The sequence below is a fragment of the Antedon mediterranea genome, chromosome 9 (genome assembly GCF_964355755.1).
Source record: "Antedon mediterranea chromosome 9, ecAntMedi1.1, whole genome shotgun sequence".
Classification (NCBI taxonomy): domain Eukaryota; kingdom Metazoa; phylum Echinodermata; class Crinoidea; order Comatulida; family Antedonidae; genus Antedon; species Antedon mediterranea.
Window position 1 is genome coordinate 16,139,596 of NC_092678.1, and position 24,220 is coordinate 16,163,815.

General features: G+C 34.1%; 2 protein-coding genes across 2 annotated transcripts; both read left to right on the plus strand.

The window, feature by feature from the left end:
* Positions 1-1,884: 1,884 nt before the first annotated feature.
* Positions 1,885-13,365, plus strand: LOC140058242 (galactosylceramide sulfotransferase-like). Its single transcript, XM_072103805.1, has 3 exons — positions 1,885-2,010; positions 2,865-3,043; positions 11,660-13,365. Exons 1-3 carry the CDS (start codon positions 1,885-1,887, stop codon positions 12,867-12,869), a joined length of 1,515 nt encoding a protein of 504 aa, XP_071959906.1. The 3' UTR covers positions 12,870-13,365.
* A 4,269-nt stretch (positions 13,366-17,634) lies between these two features.
* Positions 17,635-23,484, plus strand: LOC140058243 (uncharacterized). The gene is made up of 8 exons (XM_072103806.1): positions 17,635-17,689; positions 18,179-18,433; positions 18,769-18,903; positions 19,519-19,797; positions 20,081-20,209; positions 21,040-21,294; positions 22,789-23,065; positions 23,309-23,484. Exons 1-8 carry the CDS (start codon positions 17,635-17,637, stop codon positions 23,325-23,327), a joined length of 1,404 nt encoding a protein of 467 aa, XP_071959907.1. The 3' UTR covers positions 23,328-23,484.
* Positions 23,485-24,220: the final 736 nt, after the last annotated feature.

Genomic DNA, 24,220 nt, shown 5'->3' on the forward strand with positions numbered 1-24,220 from the left:
GACAGTGTATACCACGATCGGAAAACACCCCTATTTGGAGCAAATCGTTGAACCTAAATTCGTTTTAATCGTCAATAACTAATTATCGAACTCCATTTAATTAGTAAACAGGGTTACATCAGGTGGTTAAAATCAGTATCGAAAGGACGAACCAACTTTATATACCATCGAGTAAACATTCTAGAAGTAAGGCGCAATTTACCGAATTTTGCCCTTACGTAAATTTATATATAGATTATCATAACAAGACTGTTTTGCTTGAATCAACATTTCACATTAGAACACAAAACAAATACAGTAAAAAAAGATGATCGGTAATAATTTATTAATTAAATGTGTTTATAGACTATAAATAATGAATACAAGTAAATGGCCTCCAATCTAAAAAGTGCTATATCCCCCAAGGATCAATTTTACGACCACACTTAATTTATACACTATGGTCGTGTTTATACAACACCCTAAATTTGAACACGGCTTTAATTTTTAGCGTGTTGTTCGGACCGAGGTCAACCCACCTTAACGTTTGCTGTTATACGAGAAATCACGATACCGTGTTGTACCGGAAGTTTCATCAACACGCAGTGCATGCTAGGATAAAAGGTCAAATCGTTGATCGCTTGAATTGGCGGAGTTGTCAACAATCATCGTCGCCTCCTCGCTGTATGTCCGATGTATTCGCGCGGTTTTTACCATTTTCATTATTGTCTTCGTTCACGTTTGCATTGTGTTTATTTTGTTCTCGTTTCATTTAAATTAATAAAAGTTATTTTAAGGGTTTCATTGTTTCATCTATACACTCTATACACTATGGAAGAAGATGCCATTTTTGCGATGTTATTTTTTATTCTGTTTGGAGTGGGAAATGATAGAGGCCTACTACCACTACGAGTTGGCCCCACTAGGCTAGGCGTAAGACGTGGTAGGAGGATGATTGCTGGCAGCGAAGCAGCAATAAATGGGCCCAATCTTGTTAGCAACGTCGCATGACATGATTGATATTACGACCTGTTTTAACGAGAGGTCAAAATATACCCTGAGGACACTTCCAACACGGTAACGGCGACCGGGAATCCACCAAATTTTAGGATTCAGCCAAGTAGCCTTTTTTGCAATTAAAATCTCATTACACGGAATCTCTTTGTTGTTATACAACACACTTCTCGTAGGCGTGTAGAATATGCGTGTAATAGCGTGTTGTATAAACAACAAAGTCAAACAATCTACAAAGGCATGTAAATAGTGTACAGATAATAGTATTTGTGTTACGCTAGCGACCGGACAGGACAACAAACAAACACAGATAAACCATCATTGGATGGAAATGTCATTTATTAAAATGACGAATATTAAAACGTGTATATTGGTAAAACATAGATGACACATCACTTAGTATAAAACTTAATTATATTACATAATATAAAATGGGTCACGCCCTATACGTTATGTCATCTGAAACATAAATCAAATACTGCATAACGGATATCAGTAATCAGAATATTTAAACAAAGTATAAATCAAAGTATTAAACTCTACTTACTAAACAGTACTTAATATTAGGTTAACACATTTGACTTAAGCATCAAATATATACATCTATAAATCTACTTGAGTCTGATTAAAATACAATAAAATATGAAATTGGCTGTATATAAGACATGAGTCTGGGTGTCAGCGCCAAAAACCCAGCCTTGGATGGGTTCCCACCCAGACCAAACAAAAACCACGGACCAGACCTGCCCCTTATGAACTGAACGATGAAATACGAATGTATTTCTTGAAAACAGAAGATTTCCATCTCCCAAATTTTTGAATGAGGCTATCTGACCTGCCTAATGACGCAGCATGTGTTGCTGCCCCAATACGAAAACTGTGGCCCTTGTAATGGCTCGGATTCAACCCAATAAACGACACTGCCGCTCTCAGCCGGCACGACACAAATTGTTGTGTTACCGCCTTGCCATCAAGGTGCTGAAACAAGGGACCTGTGGACTGTTGGCAATGTGCGAGGTAGTTTGTTAGTGCGGCTACTGGGCAGTCTGTATGCAGATGATACAGAACTTCTGATATACAGTAAATGAAGTGCTTGCAAAAATTAATGAATATTTACAAAATATCAAAACATGTCTAGCAATTAAAAAACATAGCCTAATAAAACACAACAACCCAATAAAGGCTTGAAAAATTAGCAAATTGATCTAAATTCACTGTTTCAAAGTTGTAACTTCCAAATAAATTGTTATTATTAAACATAGAAAATTCTGTTCGGTTGCAGAAAGTAAAAATCTACAGTAGATAAATCTGTGTGATAAACAAATAGATAATGTTAAAATAAAGTATTGCCAGGCTTGTACTACTTTTTAAAAAGTCTTGTTCCAAAACATGTATTTTTAGTCACGTGGACGCGCGCGACTCAATAGTTCACTATGTCGGTTGCTCGGTCTGTCTGTCGGTCCGTTATCACTACCGTATGCGTTTTAGCACGCGACTTATGGCTGTTGGCCTTGTTCTAATGTATAATAGATTTATCTCCCCACAGTTTAACTAATTGTAATATTGTGTGGGGCAGATCAAAAATAAAAAAATACACTACAAATGCTACAAAACAGAGTAGCCAAAATATTTACATAAACAAGGAAATATGACTCCAATACACAAGCCCTGCAAAACTTAAACTGAATAGGCCTAAACCTTGACTCTCAACTGCATAACAATGAAGCCAAAATGTTGGATAAAATAAACCAAGTGCCACAATATTATCTAATTACACCCAAAATAGATACATACAATATCAATATCGCTTGTATTCTATTTTTATAACAAAATAAATAATTATATTCTTGATTACTTATTTTTTATCAAAGATGAGAAAATCTCGGGTGTTGCCGATGCAAGGGCGATTTAATGGCAACAAATTGGCCTTTCTGTTGTTGGTCTCTGTCATCTCTGTTGTCATAATGCTGCTGGAGTTTGAACTTGCAGTCAATAAGAACAGCTGGCACAAGAATGACGTCATTGTGCCATTTTGGGCTCATCGTCGCCGGTAAGTTATTTTAATTTTTTCTTTCCTAAAATTTAAAGTTATATTGTCCACCTGAAAAATTAATTTGTGGTATTTTTTTAATATACCATTTTAATGTCACGTATTTATTTATCCATTCTAGTTTATTGAAAATATATGAGAGTTCAAATTGAGTCTATTAACCCAATGTAAAAGAACGAATACATCATTACATAAGGTCACTTTCATCAGTTGACACAAGATCAAAGGTCAACATTTTTATATGCATATTATTAGTTAATTATTTGATCAGTAAAGTTATAGTATTTCATTATAACGTTAATCAATATAATTATAATACTGTAATTAATCAAATCAGACATAAAATGTTACGCTGACCTTAAATAAAATAGACGGTTAAAACACAACTTATAACACTTTGCAAAATTAATTTTGCAAAGATGGTCAGAACATGGTTGCAGGCCTGCAATATTAATTTTGAGGCAATATAATATAACAATTTAAGGCAATAAACACTCTGATTTGATCTGCTCTGTTTATGTTGGCAATATATAATTTTGGTTTTTATTTGTTTTGGTACTCCGATAACTGAGAATACTTAGCCAGTCTGTGCACCTTAACTGGTAAACAAAATACAATTATGTGGTTTTTGTCTAGATTTGGTAGCTTTGTAAAGTTTACAGATTAGTCTTCATTGGTTTTTCACAGGCGCCTTGAGCACTTTGGTGGATAAGCGTTTAACAAAATCTTACTATACTATTGGTTGTCACTTTTTTCATCCAAATTGCAATCAGAACATACCAGGGTTAACATTTATCAATATTTGCTTATACTTTTGCTTAAGCTAAAATATTTAAGAAGTGCTTAAGCAAATAACTTAATCTTATTTATCAAACCGTCTTGGAAAAATGTTCTTGTTCAATTTTACTTTGCACATGCGCAAAATTAAACTCTAGAAGGCAGCAAATTATGTCTTAAGACAAAAACATTCTTACTTTCGTGTTCGCATTAGCTTTTTTCTCTTAAGCCCCTTTCTCACAGAGCTGTGTGCCAGGAATGTTGCGGGAATATACCATTACCATGCCGGTATGATTTTCTGTGAGAACGGGTCGTCTTGGCATCATGCCGGCATCGACATGACCTGCTTTAGACCTAGTAATATTACTGGGATATTCTCCGCAATGCCAAACGGGCATTCTGTGAGAACGTAACGCCAATATATTTAATTCCCCGTCGAGGCTTTGACACCTTGCGCGGTCAAGTGTATCACTTTGGCGCCGATTAATTTCAATTAACAATAATAATGTCAAAGTGGAGGGATAATGAGATAAGAGAGCTGTTAAAATAAGGGGACAAGAAGAAATTTGTAGCATATAATCTATAGGCCATAGGCCTACTTAGCTCTTTGTTGGTGCCTGACCCTTCGTCGCCTTGTAAATTGTACAGCCTGCAGATTTCTCCTTCTAAGGTGTTTTACAGATTGCCGATGACGGCTAATTAATTGCTGTACCTGTATAATATATGCACAATATACTGTACATAGCATGTATTGCATAAATATGCTATATATGAAGATAATAATCTGTAACTTAAAATTCGCCGCCATTGTAATATAGTGTGTTGAGGTACTGACTTGCAATGAGGACTCTACTCGCTTGACTGCAGTAACACATATATTGTTTATTCATTATAATATTTCAACTTGGTGATACAATAATAATGATGCAACTAACAAACTGACTAAGGAACAGAGGATGCGGTGATGCTGTCGGTGAGATGTGAGTGCAGGTCTGCTTCTGAGGAAGTGGCTGTGAGGTGTGTCTGGGCTCTTCTGAAACTTGGGGGTATATTGGCTTCGGTTCATTTGCATATGTCGTTACATTATCTCAGAAGCTAATGATTGGTCCTAAGTTGATCCAGGGGTGTTTAAGTGGGAGTGATTGATCTTATCTGGGGAGGTTACAATGATGAATTGGCCCTTTCAAATCTTTGCTTAAAACTGTCAATATCTAATTGTTTTACGATGGGAACGGTTAGAGAGGTCAAATAAACTGTTTACTTTGGGATTTAAATGAGAAATTTAAATGAAATATCAAAATTCACAAATGTATCATAAATTGTTATTTTCAGTTATTTCTAATCTTTGATATAATTACTTTATGGGAGAAAAAAAAATTAGAAAAAAAATGTGAAAAATTGGATTATTTAGGCCTTATAAAATTCTCTCTAGCAACGGCTTTTGGACTATAAAAAACTAATTTACCTATGTATTTTTGAAGAAAAAAAGACAGAGCATGTTTAGAAAGCTTATTCAGAATCAACCAATCACAGGTTCTCTCTCAAACAGGCTTTATTGTCATGGTTCAGTGGCTATGAAACCACATGTTATTCATTCATAAAGCCAAGCTAACATTGTTAACATTGTCAACAAAAGCTATCAAAATGTATCAAAGTAAACAGTCAAAATTTGTCTGAAATTTGTGTTTAGATAGTCTTTATATATTTTAGAATACTTTAGTATTGAATTTAAATGGGATCTTCAAGAAATAAAGCCAGAAAAAGAGCTAGAAAGTTTCATGGTATACAAGCATAGTAAGCCCAGGCCTGATGATGATCAGAATGAGTCTAACAGTGACGCTCAAGAAGGTACTAGTACTAGGCCTAGCCTTAATTTATCTGCTTCAGCAATAAAATTGAAGAGATCTAGAGAAAGTTCAGAGTCAGGTAATGAATCTATAGGACTTGAACATTGCCAGGATGGATATGTATTTGTTAGTGTTGAGTTGCTATGTAGTTTTATTGAATGCAACACAAGATGTCATGAATGCAAATGTGAGGTATCATGCGGACTGAATGTAAAAAACAAACAAGGTTTCTGCCATTTCATCAGCGTTCAATGTACAGAGTGTGATTGGAGTACACAGTTTCAAACTTCCAAAGATGTTGAAAAAGATGAATCTGTACAAGGAAAGCTCACAAAAGAGATAAATGTACGCATGGTGGCTTATGCCAGGGCAGTCGGAAAAGGACATTCATGCCTCACAAAACTTTGTATATTGGCAAATTCACCCCCACCTATGACAGAGGATTGCTACAACAGCATATTTGAAAAAAAGTCCTTGCAGCATCAACTGAAGTTGCTAGAGAGAGCATGAGAAAAGCAACAAGTGAAATAAGAACTGATGATAGCGTCAAAGATTGTGGCCTTCATGGGAAAACTCAAAACGTAAATGAATGTTTGAACAAACTTATTTGGGACAGATGTTCAAAAGAATATTTTGTAGAGAGCCCTATTATAAAGGATGCTGTAAATATGACTGTCAGCTATTTCAATGATGGATGCAGTAGCTTTTTGGAACTTTTTCTTTTATTAAATATAACACCAGGAACTTTGACAGAGTTGGCATGCGAGAAAACTGACTAAAAAAGAATCATGCATGCAGAAAATAAAAAATCCGATCGACAAAAGACGAACATCACTTAGACACATAAAAAAAAGGGTGGATTGACAAAAGGCAACAAGAAGAAGGAGATGTGTATACACCAGGGGGACATTAGTGGGGTTTTTGCTCAAAAAGAACAATAAAAATGAACTTTTGCATGCGTGCTGATATATTATAATGTGTATATGATTTTCCGCCTCCGTTTCCGTGGAACCATATTTTGATCAATTTGGTATCTTTGAAACATGATTACTCAAAATCAACTGTATCAATCTTGATAAAATTTGGTATACATACAGCACTAACTGTACTCTACTGCATAAAATAAAATTAATAATGTTGTGTTTGTTAATAACTTAATTTACTCATATGAATAATATAATGAGCCATCGAAACATTTTAAAAAGTCGTATATGATTAATATTATCAATCTGTCATAAAATATTTTAGGTTTTAAAGGTTCATGCAGTGCATTATGATGTAATAGATGTAATTACAAAGTTTGATTGAATTCCATTTAGCCAATTTTAAGATATGGTGTTTTAAAGATTTACTGTAATTTGATACGTTGGGGGCCATTTTGAATATATAATTAGCGCTAATTAAAAATTTGTTTGTTTAAATATAATTGTTATGACCTAATTTACAAATAAAACTTACTGTTACCTTTATTTAAACTAAAATTAAATAAATGACTTTTTTACCCATGTTCTTTTAAAACATCTGGACAATTTCTCCTCTGGACATTCTGGGTCAAATTCGTGAACTTAGTTGATTTCTAATACAAAAGTTGATTTCTCAATTATAAAAGTATATCATTATAATTATTACACCATATATCGCTATACAAAAATAATAACAATAAAGGACGCCCTCAATAATTATTTTGTCAGATACTTTTTATTGGCCGAATATGCCCGACTCCTTTCTCACAAAAATCCGGTATATACCGGTTATATTTCCGGCACGATAGTCCAATGAGAATGGGTATATGCCGGTAACAATACCGGCACGACGCCAGCGTCATACCGGTATATAGCAGGCACATCTGTGAGAAAGGGACTTTAGCAATGGCTGCACTATAACATTTTATCTCCGTATTTTCACTCCCAACAAGAGAGGGCATTCTGGCTACTAGTATTTTTATTACTTGAAATAGAGAAAGAGCACAACAGTCGGAAATACATACGAAAATCATTTGCTCATTCTGTGAAGATTTTGGTCATTTGGTTTAGTTTGCAACAAAGTTTTGATTATCTCTACACGTAACCACCAGGAATGATTTCTGATTTCTCTTTCGAAAAAAAGAAGAGACTCTACAGCTCACTTTGTCGGTTGGTTGGTAAAAACTAATTTGAGCACGTGACTGCAGCCATGTATATGGCTTTGTTTATATTAGTTGACATTGACTTGGTTCTTTTAGTCTCCGACCCTTGTCACTGCCAATAATGATTTTTGATATCCCATTCATTTTATCCTAATAGTCTATTGTTTTCCAATACAATGTAATGTTTTATTATGAATAAGCTTAAATTGAAATGAAAATATCTTACGTTCGTTATATAGACGCATAAAGAAGAGAATCAGATGAGTTTATTCTCTCCTGACATCATACTCCTAACTTTGAACAGTATATATGCAACCTTGGGAAAGGTGGATCTTAACTGGCTTTCCTTCTCTTCAGAAAACAAAATGTGTACTACACTATGAACAGGAATCTGTGGCTAGCAACAATATCGAGACTCATATAAACAGTGTGGTCTGTTTGTGTAGTGAGTTGTGGATTCCAGTTTTTATTATTCAATAAAAGAAAAAATCTAAGTCATTATTGATCAAGATTATAGATCTGAGTAAATGTGTCGTCAACTAGGGAAACATGCAATATTCTCTTAATATTTTCAAAAGGACATAGTGACGAATCCAAGATCATTAAATAGAAAATGATGGGATCAGTGAATGGCCAGAGTCCTAGAAATTGTGAATTGAAATTAAAGGTGGGGGTGGTATTCTCTGATTCTGACATTAGGGTTGGTGAGTACCCTGCCAAAATACGCAAACTATGCCAAAATACGCAAATTGAGGGCGCTATGCTTTGCCAAAATACGCAAATCATGCCAAAATACGCAAATTTGCTTTACCAAAATACGCAAATCAAGCCAAAATACGTAAATTGAGAGCGCTATGCTTTGCCAAAATACGCAAATCTGCTTTGCCAAAATACACAAATCATGCCAAAATACGCCAATCTGCTTTGCCAAAATACACAAATCATTCCAAAATACGCAATTTTAGGGCGCTATGCTTTGACATAATACACAATTCATGCCGAAAAGCACAAATCTGCTTTTCCAAAATACGCAAATCATGCCAAAATTCGAAAATTGAGGGCGCTATGCTTTGCCAAAATGCAAAAATCATGCCAAAATACGCAAATCTGCTTTGCCAAAATACACAAATCATGCCAAATTACGCAAATTGAGAGTGCTATGCTTTGCCAAAATACACAAATCATGCCAAAATACGCAAATTGAGGGCGCTATGCTTTGCCAAAATACGCAATTCATTCGCTCCTCTTGTAAATAGGCTTGAAAAAAACAAGTATTGGCTTAGCAAAAGGTACAAAAACGTAGCCGTATACTTTACTATCATAATTGTGTTAAATGTTTATATATATATATATATATATTTATATTATATATATATATATATATATATATATATATATATATATATATATATATATAAATCAATGATGTTGCGTAGCACTGTGTAAATTATATATAAATCATACTGTAAATTATAGAAACAGTGCTCATATTCGGAACATGATCTCATAATCGCGTCGAGCATAGCTCATTGGCGAAAGTTCCGTATTTTTTAGTTGTATGAAAAAATGTCTCTGGCTGGATTCGAATCATTGATTTACATATACACAATATGATTTAAAAAACCGTTGCGAATTAAAGTTGGAATTTATTCTGACTTGTCAAGCCTCCACTGATTGTGAGGGCGTTTGTTGTATGAGAGAATGTATCTGGTGGGTGAAAATCTGTGATAATACCATACATGGCTCTGTGGCCTAGTGGTATGATACTCGCCCTGTAAGCGAGAGGTTGCAGGTTCGAATCCAGCCAGAGACATTTTTTCATACAACTAAAAAATACGGAACTTTCGCCAATGAGCTATGCTCGACGCGATTATGAGATCATGTTCCGAATATGAGCACTGTTTCTATAATTTACAGTATGATTTATATATATATATATATATAAACAAATCAGGCACAGAACATTAATTCTAAACCGCCCGGTGATATATATATAAATCAATGATGTTGCGTAGCACTGTGTAAATTATATATAAATCATACTGTAAATTATAGAAACAGTGCTCATATTCGGAACATGATCTCATAATCGCGTCGAGCATAGCTCATTGGCGAAAGTTCCGTATTTTTTAGTTGTATGAAAAAATGTCTGGCGGGATTCGAACCTGCAACCTCTCGCTTACAGGGCGAGTATCATATAACCACTAGGCCACAGAGGAGCCATGTATGGTATTATCACAGATTTTCACCCAGATACATTCTCTCATACAACAAACGCCCTCACAATCAGTGGAGGCTTAACAAGTCAGAATAAATTCTAACTTTAATTCGCAACTGTCGTGTCAATTGATTGAAATTGAAAATACGGAACTTTCGCCAATGAGCTATGCTCGACGCGATTATGAGATCATGTTCCGAATATGAGCACTGTTTCTATAATTTACAGTATGATTTATATATAATTTACACAGTGCTACGCAACACCATTGATTTACATATACACAATATTATTTAAAAAACCATTTAAAAAATATATACTGTATTTTAGCTAAAATTCAGTATATAAAATAATTTAACTTAATTACATAATGTACAATAAACACATGATAGTATTGCCCAATAGAATTTACTCATTTTTTTAGGCACAGGCCTAGCCTAGGTAGGGCTTCTACTTCTAGGCCCTAGCTAGCTACCATTTTAAAACCCAAAAACAATCGAAATAACTATTCCGAATCCGTCTTATGCTACATTACGCGAGTTAACATATTATTTCAGATGAAAAACATTGAGTTTTATATTGTTTTATCCATACGTAATTACACTGGCATTAAAGATATAACATTAAAATGTAGGCCGTTTATGAGCTATTTCGCCGATTTCTTATCGCTGGGAAATTCCCCATCAGACAGCAGGGACATCGATCGATCGATCGAGGAGTAGGCCTAGGCTAGAGGCCTAGCGTGCATGCCGGAACGGGTGGAATATTATTGCTATATAAATAACAAGTTTGAACAAAAGAGCTTACGAAAATCTTAGGTAAAAAAATCAAAATGCGGTAGAAAACGTCGAGATAGCGGTAGCGCGGTATATGGGTACTAAAAGCGGTAGACTACCGCGAGTAGCGGTAGACTTGGGACCCCTGAAAGTCTCGGCTTTGACTTTGAATTAACGGTGTTGCTGGAAAAAATTGCAGAGATTTGCTATCAGACGATCAAAAGCTTGAAATTACCGCGACGATAAACTTTCGCCGTGAGGGCACTATTTATGTATTTTTTCGGCTTTTGGAACTATCGCAAACATCGTTAAAATGTCTTGTTTTTAATAATATTCTCTAATCTTAGACAATTTGTCCTAATGCTAAATACAAAAAATAAAGCAAACACTGTAAGATTGGAAGAAAACTTTATTAATTGGTCATTGTAAGTAATTATATAATAATTGTAAATAATAGTTTTTATTTGGTTTTATAGTTACGTTCTATGATTGGTCAATATTGAATCACAAATGATTTTTTATATGGTGATTGAATAGACACCTATAATCATAAAAATGTAATAAAATACCAAATTGTGCTTCGAAAAATGTGTTATAATACATATACATAATACATTGTTGTAATTGTTAAATTTTGAACTTTAATCCTTTATACTGTATCTCAAAAACGCTTCCTATCTTGATCGATTACCTTCCATAATCGTTGTATGGCAATTTGTCCCTTTCGGGCAGTGATTCCCCCCTCTTGCAACCGGACTATAACGAATAGATAAATACAACCACCACCATAACATTTTAAATTTAATAGAAAGCTCTATACTCTATAGTCAATATTTATTTACATATTATTTTGTTTTAACTTTTAACTTTTAGTGTAATCAATGAAACACAAGCGAAATGTACTGATGGAAACAATGTGTGTAATGAAACAAATGACAACATAAGTGTACCTTCACCAACACAAGCGAAATGTACTGAAGTTGATTATATTGTGTTTCTAAAAACACACAAGACAGCCAGCACAACTCTAGCCTCCATTCTCGAGCGATTTGGCTACATCAGAAATCTACTTTTTGCCGTTAGTAAAAGGGGACATACTATTTCTGATTCACATTTGTTTAACAGCAATATGATACCTTCACTCTCTTCTCTTAACTCTAAAGGTTTAAATATATCATCTATGGGAACTGGATATCATCTACTTACTAACCACGTAAGATACAACCGTCCAGAACTGGACGCTGTGATCCACGATGCTAAGTACATAACGATCATTCGCGAACCTGTCGCAAATTTCGAATCAGCTTTTGGTTATTTTGAAATGGCTAAACATCTTAGATTGACAAGTCATAAGAATCCTATTGAAACGTTCATGAAAACGCCTAAGTTATTTCTCGACAAACATTTCTACCAGTGGAAAAGAGCTAAGAACGGCCAATTATTTGACCTGGGCCTAGAGCATAAAACGATTGATGACTACTACACTGTAAAGCAAAAAATTCAGAAACTGGACTCTGAATTTGATTTAGTTCTTATTACTGAATATTTTGATGAATCTTTGATATTGTTGAAGAGGTTGATGTGTTGGAGTTTTGAAGATATTCTCTACGTTTCTAACGGAATACGAAGCGCGAGTCATCGATACGCCCTCAATTTTGAACTTCGAGCAAAAATACGCGAATGGAATAGTGCTGACGTCATGCTGTATACACATTTTAATGAAACATTATGGAGAAAAATTAAAGAATATGAAGGAAATTTCGACAAAGATCTCGCCGAGTTCCGATTACGGCAACAACAAGCTATGAACAAATGTATTGACGATGAACGACTTAACAAGAAAGACAGACGAGAAGTTAAATATGTCCTAAAACCTAACATGACAAAGTCCATTTTCTGTCAGAATTTGCTGAGAGATGATGTAGTATATACTAAGTTGATAAGAAACAAAATGAAGCAATATGGCCTGTATTTACCCTCCTCACCTAATAAAAGTATTCCCGTTGTCCCGGGGGCACGGAAGCCACATTCTTCTAATAAGCATTCACGTCGTCGGCCTCAACAACGTGTTAGAAAAACTTAGAATGTGTACTTGTTAAAATTGTAGTACTAGGCCATATGAGTAGTTAGAGGTGGTGTAAGTTTAATCCAAACTTTTCTTCACATTATGTTGTTCCTGACACTTTCTTGACGATGGCTACCCAAAATCAAGGATTATTCAGTTACCAGGTAATTAGTGATGGTTACGCAATCAATTCCATCAAGAATAATTTCATAAATTACAAATAGTTTGTAAAATCGGTGATGCATATGCTGCTAATATTCGTCATGTCACCATCAATTAACTAGATAATCGCTGAATGTTCAATGTAATTTGAAAAGTCCGTTTCATTACGCTGTTGATCTCTTTTTTTAAAACGTCATAATTATTAATAACTCAATCTTTTCAAAAAGGATTTGTTGGTTAAACTTTAAATATGGAGAGTGTGAATCTGTCTTTGTTTCACTATTGTACAATATTACGGTAATAATAGTAATAAATAATAATCTCAACTAATAACGTAACTATGGTATATAATTTTGCATCATGTTTTGTAAATTGACATACATTTTTATAGTATATGTAATTGTGAAACGTTGATTGTTTTTCACAAATTATAAAAATAAAAACAGATGTACAGTTTTAAATAGTCTAGACAGTGTTTCGACTTAATATTTAAAATATAACTATTGAAGCCACTAAGGCTAAAGTTAAAGAGATAGTATCCATTTATTATAAGCCATTCCCCAAGGCCTCTTTGTCAGACTTCCATGTGAAGTTTTCAAGAAGACATCCACCAAGTACCAAATGAGTAAGTATTTTTTTGTCACATGATCTTTTTTGGGATTTGGCAGTCCACTGCAGGACACATCACTCATAAAGTTTTTAATTTGCTTCTCTCTTTTCCCATTTCTCTATCTCTGTTTGCCTCTTTCCATTTTCCCTATCCTTAGTTGCCAATCTGCTTGTCAATGTATTATCCACTAATATTTTTAATCTATATGAAACACAAACAATTTGTCCGCTGCAGCACGCCGCTGTGCGACATCCGATCTGTCTGAATGTTGCTACGGAGATGTCCATGGGCTATATGAAAAGTTCGTAAACAAAATTTTTCTGATTTATGACTTCTTAAATAATTAAAAAAAAGATAGTAAATGTGGAATTCAAGATTATAAAAGCTAAAACCGTGCAAACGGCACCATTACCATTGATAGAGGTGAGTCGATTGGTCAGGCGCAATTTCAAGTAAAAGAAAAACCACGCGGTCGTGGATTACTCACTTCCATTTTATAATAATAAACATTAGGACGATTTATGAAGGCTTTACAACTATATATTGTTATATATTTCTAAAATTTTATAGTGTAGGCCCTACGTTTATTCGTTTTCTTTCACTCTTGGCGTGTGTACAAAATCGTACTATACAGAAATGATTGTCCCATTCAAGTGGGTATAGAATCACAACAACTGGGGGCGCTATTTTCATAGTACACAGTGCGTTCTCAATGTTTATAGAGTTCTGCGGTGTGACGTCACAACCATAGATGGCGCTGCGTGGTTGCTAGCGCAACCAAATAATATGCGTTCAACGCTACTATGTTGATATACTGCATAGATCTGTATTTCTATCAAATTATATATCTTAGCTTGATTTTTTAGACTTAAACTGTAGTTGAAGAATAAATATTTAGTGCTCTTTTGAAATGTTAGTTTGTTTTTATTGAAAATTATTAAGTTTTAAAATGACTACTTCAATAAGCATATTCCAAACAATTGGTGACCTTGTAGTCACTCATGCAGGTTGAACGCATTTTTTGGTTGGCTAGAAACCACGCAGCGCCACCTACCCAGAGTCATATATATATAGAGAGTTTCGACTTTGAATGGAGTAGAAGCCATGTTTGTGTCCAACTATTCCTATGTAGAGTATGGAGTCTTTTGTTTTGAAAATGTATAACGTTCAAAAGGCTTTAACTATCGAAATTAATATCAAAACAATCAATTTGTTTTAAGGTTTTTATTAAAATAATAAAAAAATTATAAAGTTACTGCGAACATAATTTTAAACAACAAAAATAGCAATTTCGGAACGGCTCTGGCTGTGCACTTCATGCACGTTCTACGCGTGCGCGTTTATTTTGTACAGCGATTCTCTATAGTAATGCATTGTTTTTAAATTTTGTTGTTTAAAATTATGTTCGCAGTAACTTTATGATTGATAACAAAAACCTTTAAACAAATTGATTGTTTTGATATTAATATCGACATTTAAAGCTTGTGAATGTTATAAATTTGTTAAGGAAATGACTCGACTCCATACTCTACATAAGCATAGTTGGACACAAAGATGGCCGGTGTGCACCCCACGTGACTTTCTAAAATCTGTGAACGCAATGTCGAAACTCTTTATATATATGGCTCTGCACCTACCGTACATGCAGAACCACCTACTTTCGTGACGTCAGTACCGCAGAACTCTATGTTGCAAATATTCCTGGAATAATTATAATTTCAAAGTCAAAATTTTCAAATATTTCAAAATGTACACAACTTAGGCCTACCATTTGGCAGATAAGATTTTTGGAGGAGAGAATAAAACATCGGAAAATAGAAGATCTTGAAATCGCAGTTTTTCTAGAGCTCTAGAATACTCAAGAAAGATCTGATCTGAGGTAACTCTAGACGCAATATCCTAGGTAGTAGAACATGGGATGTCAGGACGCCCTCTTTCTAATCAGTATTCAGTAACCTTAAAAACAAAACGAGAGAAAGCGTTTCTCCACAGAGATCTAAATATCGCTCTCTAGACATGTAATTGGCTTAAATTATGTTTTATTCAGTACCATTGAACTACTGAACACTTTTGATTCGTAAAACCGTATATCAACAGGACACGCTGCTTGTACCGTATGCCAACGAACCACATTAGTATCAAATCAGTTATAGGCCTACTGAGAGAATGTTCATGAAAACAATACTTATGTTCCTACAGTACCTTGGGATGTGTAGGCCTATATTGTGATTTTTCAGAAGCAATGACAAATGTTTATCTTTTCCCAGTATCAAGGAACATCTTCACTTCATCAATATGAGGTTGATAAATTATATAAACATTATAAAACATTGTCTTTTACAGAAACAAATAAATAGACACAATGATTTATGTAGTCAACCAAAATTAGCACCTAGAAACTTGTCACAAATGAGTCCAAATTTGTTATTTGGACTCATTTAAACAAACCCAATTTTGTATCTATTAGAGTTGAGCGTTGGGAATGAGGATAGGTACAAAGAGGAACAATTTTTTAATATATTCTATATATTAAATGGTTCTATAATATATTTCTTTATTATCCACTCTCAGTAACGAAATATCTTTTTATAGGCCTATAAATAATATACCACTAAATAGTCTGAGTAAAACATTTCCGCTTTAATACTTTATTAAAACTGTCACTGTCTCATGGTCGATTGAAATAGTAAAGTACATTTAAAGACCACTAATACGTTTATATTTTTGTAATTATTAATTAATACAAACGTTGAGAAACAACTGACAGTAATAAAGTATTATATTATTATGTGTTTAATCTAAAAGTAGGGGCTACCCACACTCACAGTGATAAAGTTTATTAGTATATTTGTTTATATTATATTTAACAGTACCAACACACTTTTGATTCAAATGGCGATCAAAAGTGGTTAATACCTATTTGCAGTATTGTATAGCATTACAATACTATTTCTGTTTATTCTCCAAGGGTCTATAAATTTATCTACTTGTGTTAAACCATGGAGGTATGCAAGTATGGTTAAACCAAATAATTTGGAATGTTCCATTCATTGCAAATCAATACATTTGTATAAACGTATATTAAATGTATCAAAATAGTATTTGTTAAAGAAAATCAACATTATGATGCTGTACTCGAGCTGTTCAACCGGTTTTCAGCCATTAAAAACAGTTATCGTAGGAGGAGATAGGAAAATGCGAAGCGTCCTCGTATTATAGTATGCGGGTATTTTTCACGAAGGACATGCATTAAACAGTGTATACCACGGTCGGAAAACACCCCTATTTGGGGCAAATCGTTGAACCTAAATTCGTTTTAATCGTCAATAACTAATTATCTAACTCAATTTAATTAGTAAACAGGGTTACATCAGGTGGTTAAAATCAGTACCGAAAGTACGATCCAACTTTATATACCATCGAGTAAAAATTCTAGAAGTAAGGCGCGATTTACCGAATTTTGCCCTTACGTAAATATATATATAGATTTATTAAGTGAATGTGTGCACATTCTGAGTCCATCGCCTTTCTAATAATATTGTAATTTTAACTATACGTGCAACATTATTGTATATACATAGACGCGTAGGCTCTGCATTAACAATGCTTGTCATTCTGATTGGGTTTAGGCTAGGACAAAATATAACACAATTCCCAGGGGATAATGATTGTACCGTTTCAAATAAGCTGACGTCCGTTGGTTCCAATCAAAACCGCGGAAGTAAAACAACGCGCACTAATCTCTTAACACACAAAAAAGCAGATACAAACCCAAAACAGCCAATTCTGCGCTTTACTCGGAAAACGACAATAATGCTATTTGGAACATATCATATAAAGTCTACATACTTAAATATTACAAGTAGCATTATGTACGCTTTCCTTCCGGTTTTGCTTGAAACCAACGGATGTCAGCTTATTTGAAACATTACAATCATCCCTATCTTTCTGGGATATTATATTATATTAGACACACCGGAAAATATTCACATTGCTGGATACAGCGGCACCATGACCACATCCACAACCCTGATGTTCTTATTTATAAGCACAACAATTGCCAAAGGTAGGTAGGGAAACTAGGCATATTCTTACTTATTTTGTCTATTATCTCATGACGAGAAAACGAATATTGGTGTAATCCATTTTAAGAATTTCTGGAAACAAAACAAAATAGCATTCTCTCAGGTGTTATTCATATAGCCCTACTTACTGATGTCATCACTGACGAAGTTAGGAGGGTCACTGAAACAGTTAACAGATAATGTTTTCAGCAACAAAATAAATAGTTCATCAAGGTCAGCTTTAACATTTAAACACATAGAAACAAAGCAAATATTTGAATTTACTCGTATAACTAATGCAAGTTTACGTTATTTTAGTTTTTGCACAGTCATCACAAAATGCTGCTACTATACTTTTTGCGTAAGACAACACAGCGCCGAATTATTTGGGTTGTAGAATACTATTAGGTTTCTGAAGAACTTATTCGAACTAAAGTACCTTATATAAGTCTAATAACGTGTTTTCTTTCTAAATACTTTAATCATTACAGTATTTTTGTGTCAACAAGGCTGGATGTCGTTCCAAGATAGCTGTTACAAATTTGAGGCAACAAAAAGGTCTTGGTCCGACGCTAGATCAAACTGTACAGCACTAGGTGCATACTTAGTGGTGGTCAGGAACCAAGAGGAAAATGAATTAATTTATGCAAACAATCCTACAACTGGCAATCTATGGATAGGCTTATCAGATATAGAGAGCGAGACTGATTTCACATGGGTATCGACAGAATGCAGTCAATATAAAAGTATGTAAAGACCTGGAAAAAAATATATTTTTAGATATATACATATTATACTCTTATTTTTCAAACTGTTTAAAGTAGCCGCGCAACATTAACTTTTTGTGTGAACGCGTTTATTATTAGTGGGTTTCAAATTGAGATGAAAAAAGTGGAGTAATTCGAGATATCCCCATCAATGTTTTAGACATAATCAATTGAATTCTCTTATATTTAAATACAGTTTTCTTTGTAATTTATGCCTATCGTTAAAACTTTTTAAAGGAAGTTATGTAGTAAGTAAAGCGGACTTTGTGTATTATAGGTTATTTTCTAAATAATTTCTTTTGTTGTTTATGCAGATTTTGGTAAAGGCGAACCAAATAATCACAAACCCGGTGAAGGTGAAGACTGTGTTGAGGTTGATTATACGAAATCAACAGACACATGGAATGATGGCCCTTGTTATAGGTTAAACGCATATGTGTGTGAAATAAGTAAGTAGGGATATCAACTATTAAAGATGTAAAAACATGAAAAATGAAGATTAATTAAATAAGACTTTGAATAGGTTATTTTGTAGTTTTAATAAAGTTAATCACTTCAGTAGAAACAATGTTTTCACTTATAAAAGTGACAAAATAAATGATTAAATTCAATCAAAATCCCATAGGCTAGCAACCAATTTTAATACTTTTGCTTTAAATTACAGTTTTTACAGATAAATCAATTTCTTTTTGATCCAATTTTTGGACAAAATGGATAACTATGACACATTAAAATGGCATATTCAACCAAAAATTGTGCAAAAATTATGTTTTCAGTGGGACAATATATCTTTAACTACTATTTGGGCATACACTTGCAGAATTCTGTTTTCGTCGTTTGTTGGCTCCTCTGCGTGTAAAATGTAAATTATCACTGTAAAAAAAAAATATTTTCCCTTGAAAAAAAATATTTTGTAAAACTGTTTCTGTTGATAAGACATTTCATAGTTTAATTACAAATTATAGTGACACTGATGAAAGTGAATAACTTAAACTACAAAATGGCCTAATAAATTTTGTTTAAATACATATTTAAATTCTATGTCTACATATACTAAATTTCAGGTCATTTTCAAGATAGGGAACCACCTTCATACGGGTCAACTTGTCCACAAGATATCCATCTTCTCATCAAACCAAATGAGAGAAGAGTAAATGTGTTTTGGCAACCTCCAGCGTGGACAGACGATTCCTCTTGTTTATCCAGTACCAGTAACTCTCATTCTCCTGGTGAAGTAATTGACATGCCAATTGGAGTTTTAGGAAAAACAATCAATATTGAGTACACTGCCACGGATATGGCTGGACGTTCAAGCAAATGCTCATTCAAAATAACAATATCAAGTTAGTAGTTTTAAACATATACAGTACTATACTGTAAGAAAGAAAGTTTGTAGGTCTACGTTTTTCCGTTACACAAATCATCTATATGGGCCATTAAAATGACTGGAATTTTCCTGGCAAGGTTTTAAACTACATGTAATCAACCATTTCCATAATGTCCAATCGGCACGAGCAGGAGTTACTCTACTGTAGCACAATGTTTTTTATTGATCTATGTATACGCATATTGAACTACACTACATTAGTTTACCATAGCAATGTACTAATCTTTTTTTAAACATAGGTTTTACAGAAGTAGAATTGTATAACAAGTGCCAAAATGGCGGGATAATTACATCAGACGACGGATTGGTTTCTTGCACTTGTCCAGACGGATTTAGTGGACAGACATGTGCAACAACAAATAGCACGGGTAGGTTAAATAGAAATCTGTTCGTATGGCCAAATCAATTGAACAAACTGAAATCTAAAATATATCTACTATATGTATTTTCGAAGTATTATAGGAATATTTGGTATATAACATCACATGTAATATAATGAAATGCAGTTAAATAAATGTTGTTGCAATAGTGGTGAGCAAACTTCTTATTAGGTAGTTTAACTGAATAGAGATGTAAATTTACATTCTCTACATAGAAAATGTATTGCAATAATACAGGATTTTTAAAGACTTCAGTTAATATGTCGATGACATAGAATACAATGCCATGAAATATAAGGATTCTACTATTTCAAAAAAAGCTGACTTCAGTCGGTTTCTAATCGGAAGGAAAACGACAATAAGGCTACTTGGTACCTATCTTATATAGGCCTAATACAGTAAAATGTACTTCTGGAAGAACAACCGAGTATGCACACATATGGATATCGCTCATGCGCCATGGCTACATCTACAAATCTGATATTTTCTTTGATTGCTACAGTTATGATTATTAGGTGCTCTATTCTTTACTAAAGCCCATGACGATCATATTTCTGATACACCACGAGTGTGTACATTACGGTAAAACATGCAAGTCTAAAAATCTATGTAATAAATAATATAAGCTATGGATCTTCGACTATTGCAATTCATGTAACCAATTTTGGGAGGACATTCGACGTTTTTCTCTCTAAAAAATCTCTACGACGCTTCTTTGGGTACAGAAAAATACGCACACGATACAATAAACTATGTTGTGTTATATAGGTTATTTCATGGGGGTTTTTTTCTTGTTATAAATTCTTTATTCGTTACAGTTTCTTCCTGTCAAGACGGCTGGGTGTCGTTCCAGGATAGCTGTTACAAATTTGAGGCAACAAAACGGTCTTGGTCAGACTCTAGATCAAGCTGTTTGGAACTAGGTGCAGACTTGGTGGTGGTCAGAAACAAAGCAGAAAATGACTTTCTCTACACCAACAATCCTACGGGAAGTGATCTATGGCTAGGCATATCGGATGTACAAAATGAGACGAATTTTCAATGGGTCTCGAAAGAATGCAGTCAATATAAAAGTAGGTTTTTGGCGTCGTTTTGGGCAACACATTAGATCAGCAGTATTGCTGTATTTTAGGGATTTCAGGAAGGACACTCCCGTGTGAACGTTGCATCGGGGTGTAATAAGATTATAATACTGTTTGTATATGTCGAGAAGTTAAAAAAGAAGGGAATTTATAGACGATCATTGAAGGTTTTAAATTTAAACACTAGATACTTCAAATAAAAACACAATTGACCAATTAACAGACAAATTAGTTGGTAAACTTAAAAGCAAACATGTCAACCAAGTTATTTTTTTTGTCTTGAGTATTTCTAAAATACTCGACATCGTTTTTTTAGTCGCGTGGAAGCGACTCTATAGTTCACTATGTCGGTCGGTCGGTCTGTCTGTCTGTCGGTCTGTCTGTCGGTCTGTCTGTCTGTCGGTCCGGTATCACTATGCGTTTTATCGCTTTATGACCTTATCTTGATATCAGTTTAATCTAGCTAAGTCAATTTTTCACAGAATATTCCTTATGGCCAGGAATCGATGTGGTTATGTTTTCACGGTGCGCAATAAAAAATTACGCGGTCTACGCACGATTTAACGAAATCACGTTTGTAATCATATCTTAACAACCATGAATCACAATTAAATAAAATTTGGTACTCATAAATTTCAGGGCATAAATCATCATATGGCAATACAATTACATGCGTAGCGCATGTAACGCATGCGTACGCGCGCTTAAAATTTTCAAAATTTATTTTCCATGAAATAAGAGTACGTTTCAGGCAATTTTAAGCGTTTACAAAATTGCCATGAGTGCGCAGATTTTTGCGCGTGCACTGCGCGTTAAATGTTATTGCGCACTCTTTTTGCCCGATTTCTGTTTTCTTGACTTACTTTTCAACTCGAAATTACGTTATACGAGCACGTCAAAAGTGACAAGCTACGCACGTGTAAATTAAAAAAATATAAATGTTTTTAAACATGTTCAGTAATTTCGGTCAGTATAGTTCACTATGTCGGTCGGTCCGTCTGTCTGTCAGTCTGTCTGTCTGTCGGTCTGTTTGTCTGTCGGTCCGGTATCACTATGCATTGTAGCACGCGACTTAATGGCTGTTGGCCTTGTTAATTATAAAACTACAATGCACATACAACTGTTCCGTTACAGTAAACTGATGATCTTGTGTTTTTACAGATTTTGGAGCCGGTGAACCAAATAATTATGGACACGGTGAAGACTGTGTAGAACTTGATTATACACATTCAGACAAATGGAATGATGTTCCTTGTAGCATGAATTTTGCATACGTGTGTGAAATAAGTAAGCGGATATTTACTACTACTATTTCGATGGCAAACAATAGAATTCCGCTTTATGGAATTTTCTTCAAGCCTATTCGTATGGAAAACAAAAAAAAATGAACCATTCTTTCACACATAAGTAAACTAGAAACTACCTTCAAACAATTAACAAGCTTCCAATCTGTACAATATTTTAAAACCTTTTTGTCAATTTTAGGTAATTTTGAAGATCAAGAACCACCTTCATACGGGTCAACTTGTCCACAAGATATACATCTTCTCACCAAACCAAATGAAAGAAGGCTAAATGTGTTTTGGCAACCTCCAGTGTGGACAGACGATTCTTCTTGTTTCTCCAGTACCAGTAACTCTCATTCTCCTGGTAAAGTAATTAATACCAAATGGAGTTTTAGGAAAAACAATCAATGTGGAGTACACGGCTACGGATATGGTTGGACGTTCGAACAAATGCTCGTTCAAAATAACAGTGTCAAGTTAGTATAGCACTTTTTTCTATAACAATGTACAGTACAATGTGGAAAGTTTTCTTGTAGCTAATTATTGATTGCACATGCGTATTAGTAACAGCAGTAAAGTTATTTACCACTGCCTACTAGACGCAGGCATGCGATGCACAAACCATCTTGGGAATGTAACTTGGCTATCTGCTACTAAGGCTGAATTCGGCACGTGTAGGTGAATATGCATACTAATCTTCTTATATTCATTGTTTACAGACGTAAAATCATACAATGAGTGCCAAAATGGAGGGAAAATTAAAACATCAGACGATGGGTTGTTTTCTTGCATTTGTACTGATGGATTTAGTGGAATGACATGTGGAACAAACAATTATACAAGTATGCTATAGAATTTGTTTTCATAAATCACCAATTATTGAAAAATATAAAAAAATGAATATCAGTCCCAGCCAAAATACCTCTCGTCGATTACCAATTTTAAGGCGATGTTTCTTTCTGTTTGTTTAATGCTTGTTTTAAGTCAATTTGCAGAGCTGCCATAGGCTTCAATTTTAATAAATAATTCGCACGTTGGTATAATTTTTTTTTAATGTATTTTAACTTTTTGATATTAGGTGTCAATATCAATAACCTCAGAGAAGCCGAAGCACACCCAAGAAGTAAAGGTGATAACATTTGCATTTGGAAAAAAAAAAGAATTAGGTAATTTAATTGTAGATTGTAAAGTTCTGATGTGAAAAAAAGAGACAATACCTAATTGTTTTATTCCTCGTTTTGTTTTCTTGCTCGTTTTAATTCTAGTTTTGTACACATATTGATTTTATATAAAGCAATTGAACTATAATAATTTTTTTCTATCTTTAAGGTACAATTGAGAATTCAAATGGCCAAATTTACTTGATAGTGGTTGTGGTAGGCCTAGTAATTACAGTTCTAATCCTGATAGGTATAATCATTAAACTTACAAGGTAACTATGTAAACTTTATTAAAGTATTACTTGACTCCAACGTTTTTACTACTAATTGTCAGTAGTCTATCAGCATCCACCGCGTAAATAACGTCTGCTGCTGCTATACCTATATATATATATATATATATATCCTGTCCACCCAGGCAGCACTTGCCAACTCTTATGCTATGACTTTATCCAAATTCCATCACTTGCA

Excerpts from the sequence above, each read along its gene's own strand:
- LOC140058242 (XM_072103805.1), top strand. The coding sequence starts at position 1,885 with ATGGCTCGGATTCAACCCAATAAACGACACTGCCGCTCTCAGCCGGCA. Across the intron at positions 2,011-2,864 it reads GACTGTTGGCAATGTGCGAG|ATGAGAAAATCTCGGGTGTT; the intron begins GTAGTTTGTTAG and ends TTTTTATCAAAG. Across the intron at positions 3,044-11,659 it reads TTTTGGGCTCATCGTCGCCG|TGTAATCAATGAAACACAAG; the intron begins GTAAGTTATTTT and ends TTTAACTTTTAG.
- LOC140058243 (XM_072103806.1), top strand. The coding sequence starts at position 17,635 with ATGACCACATCCACAACCCTGATGTTCTTATTTATAAGCACAACAATT. Across the intron at positions 17,690-18,178 it reads AAGCACAACAATTGCCAAAG|TATTTTTGTGTCAACAAGGC; the intron begins GTAGGTAGGGAA and ends TAATCATTACAG. Across the intron at positions 18,904-19,518 it reads CGCATATGTGTGTGAAATAA|GTCATTTTCAAGATAGGGAA; the intron begins GTAAGTAGGGAT and ends ACTAAATTTCAG.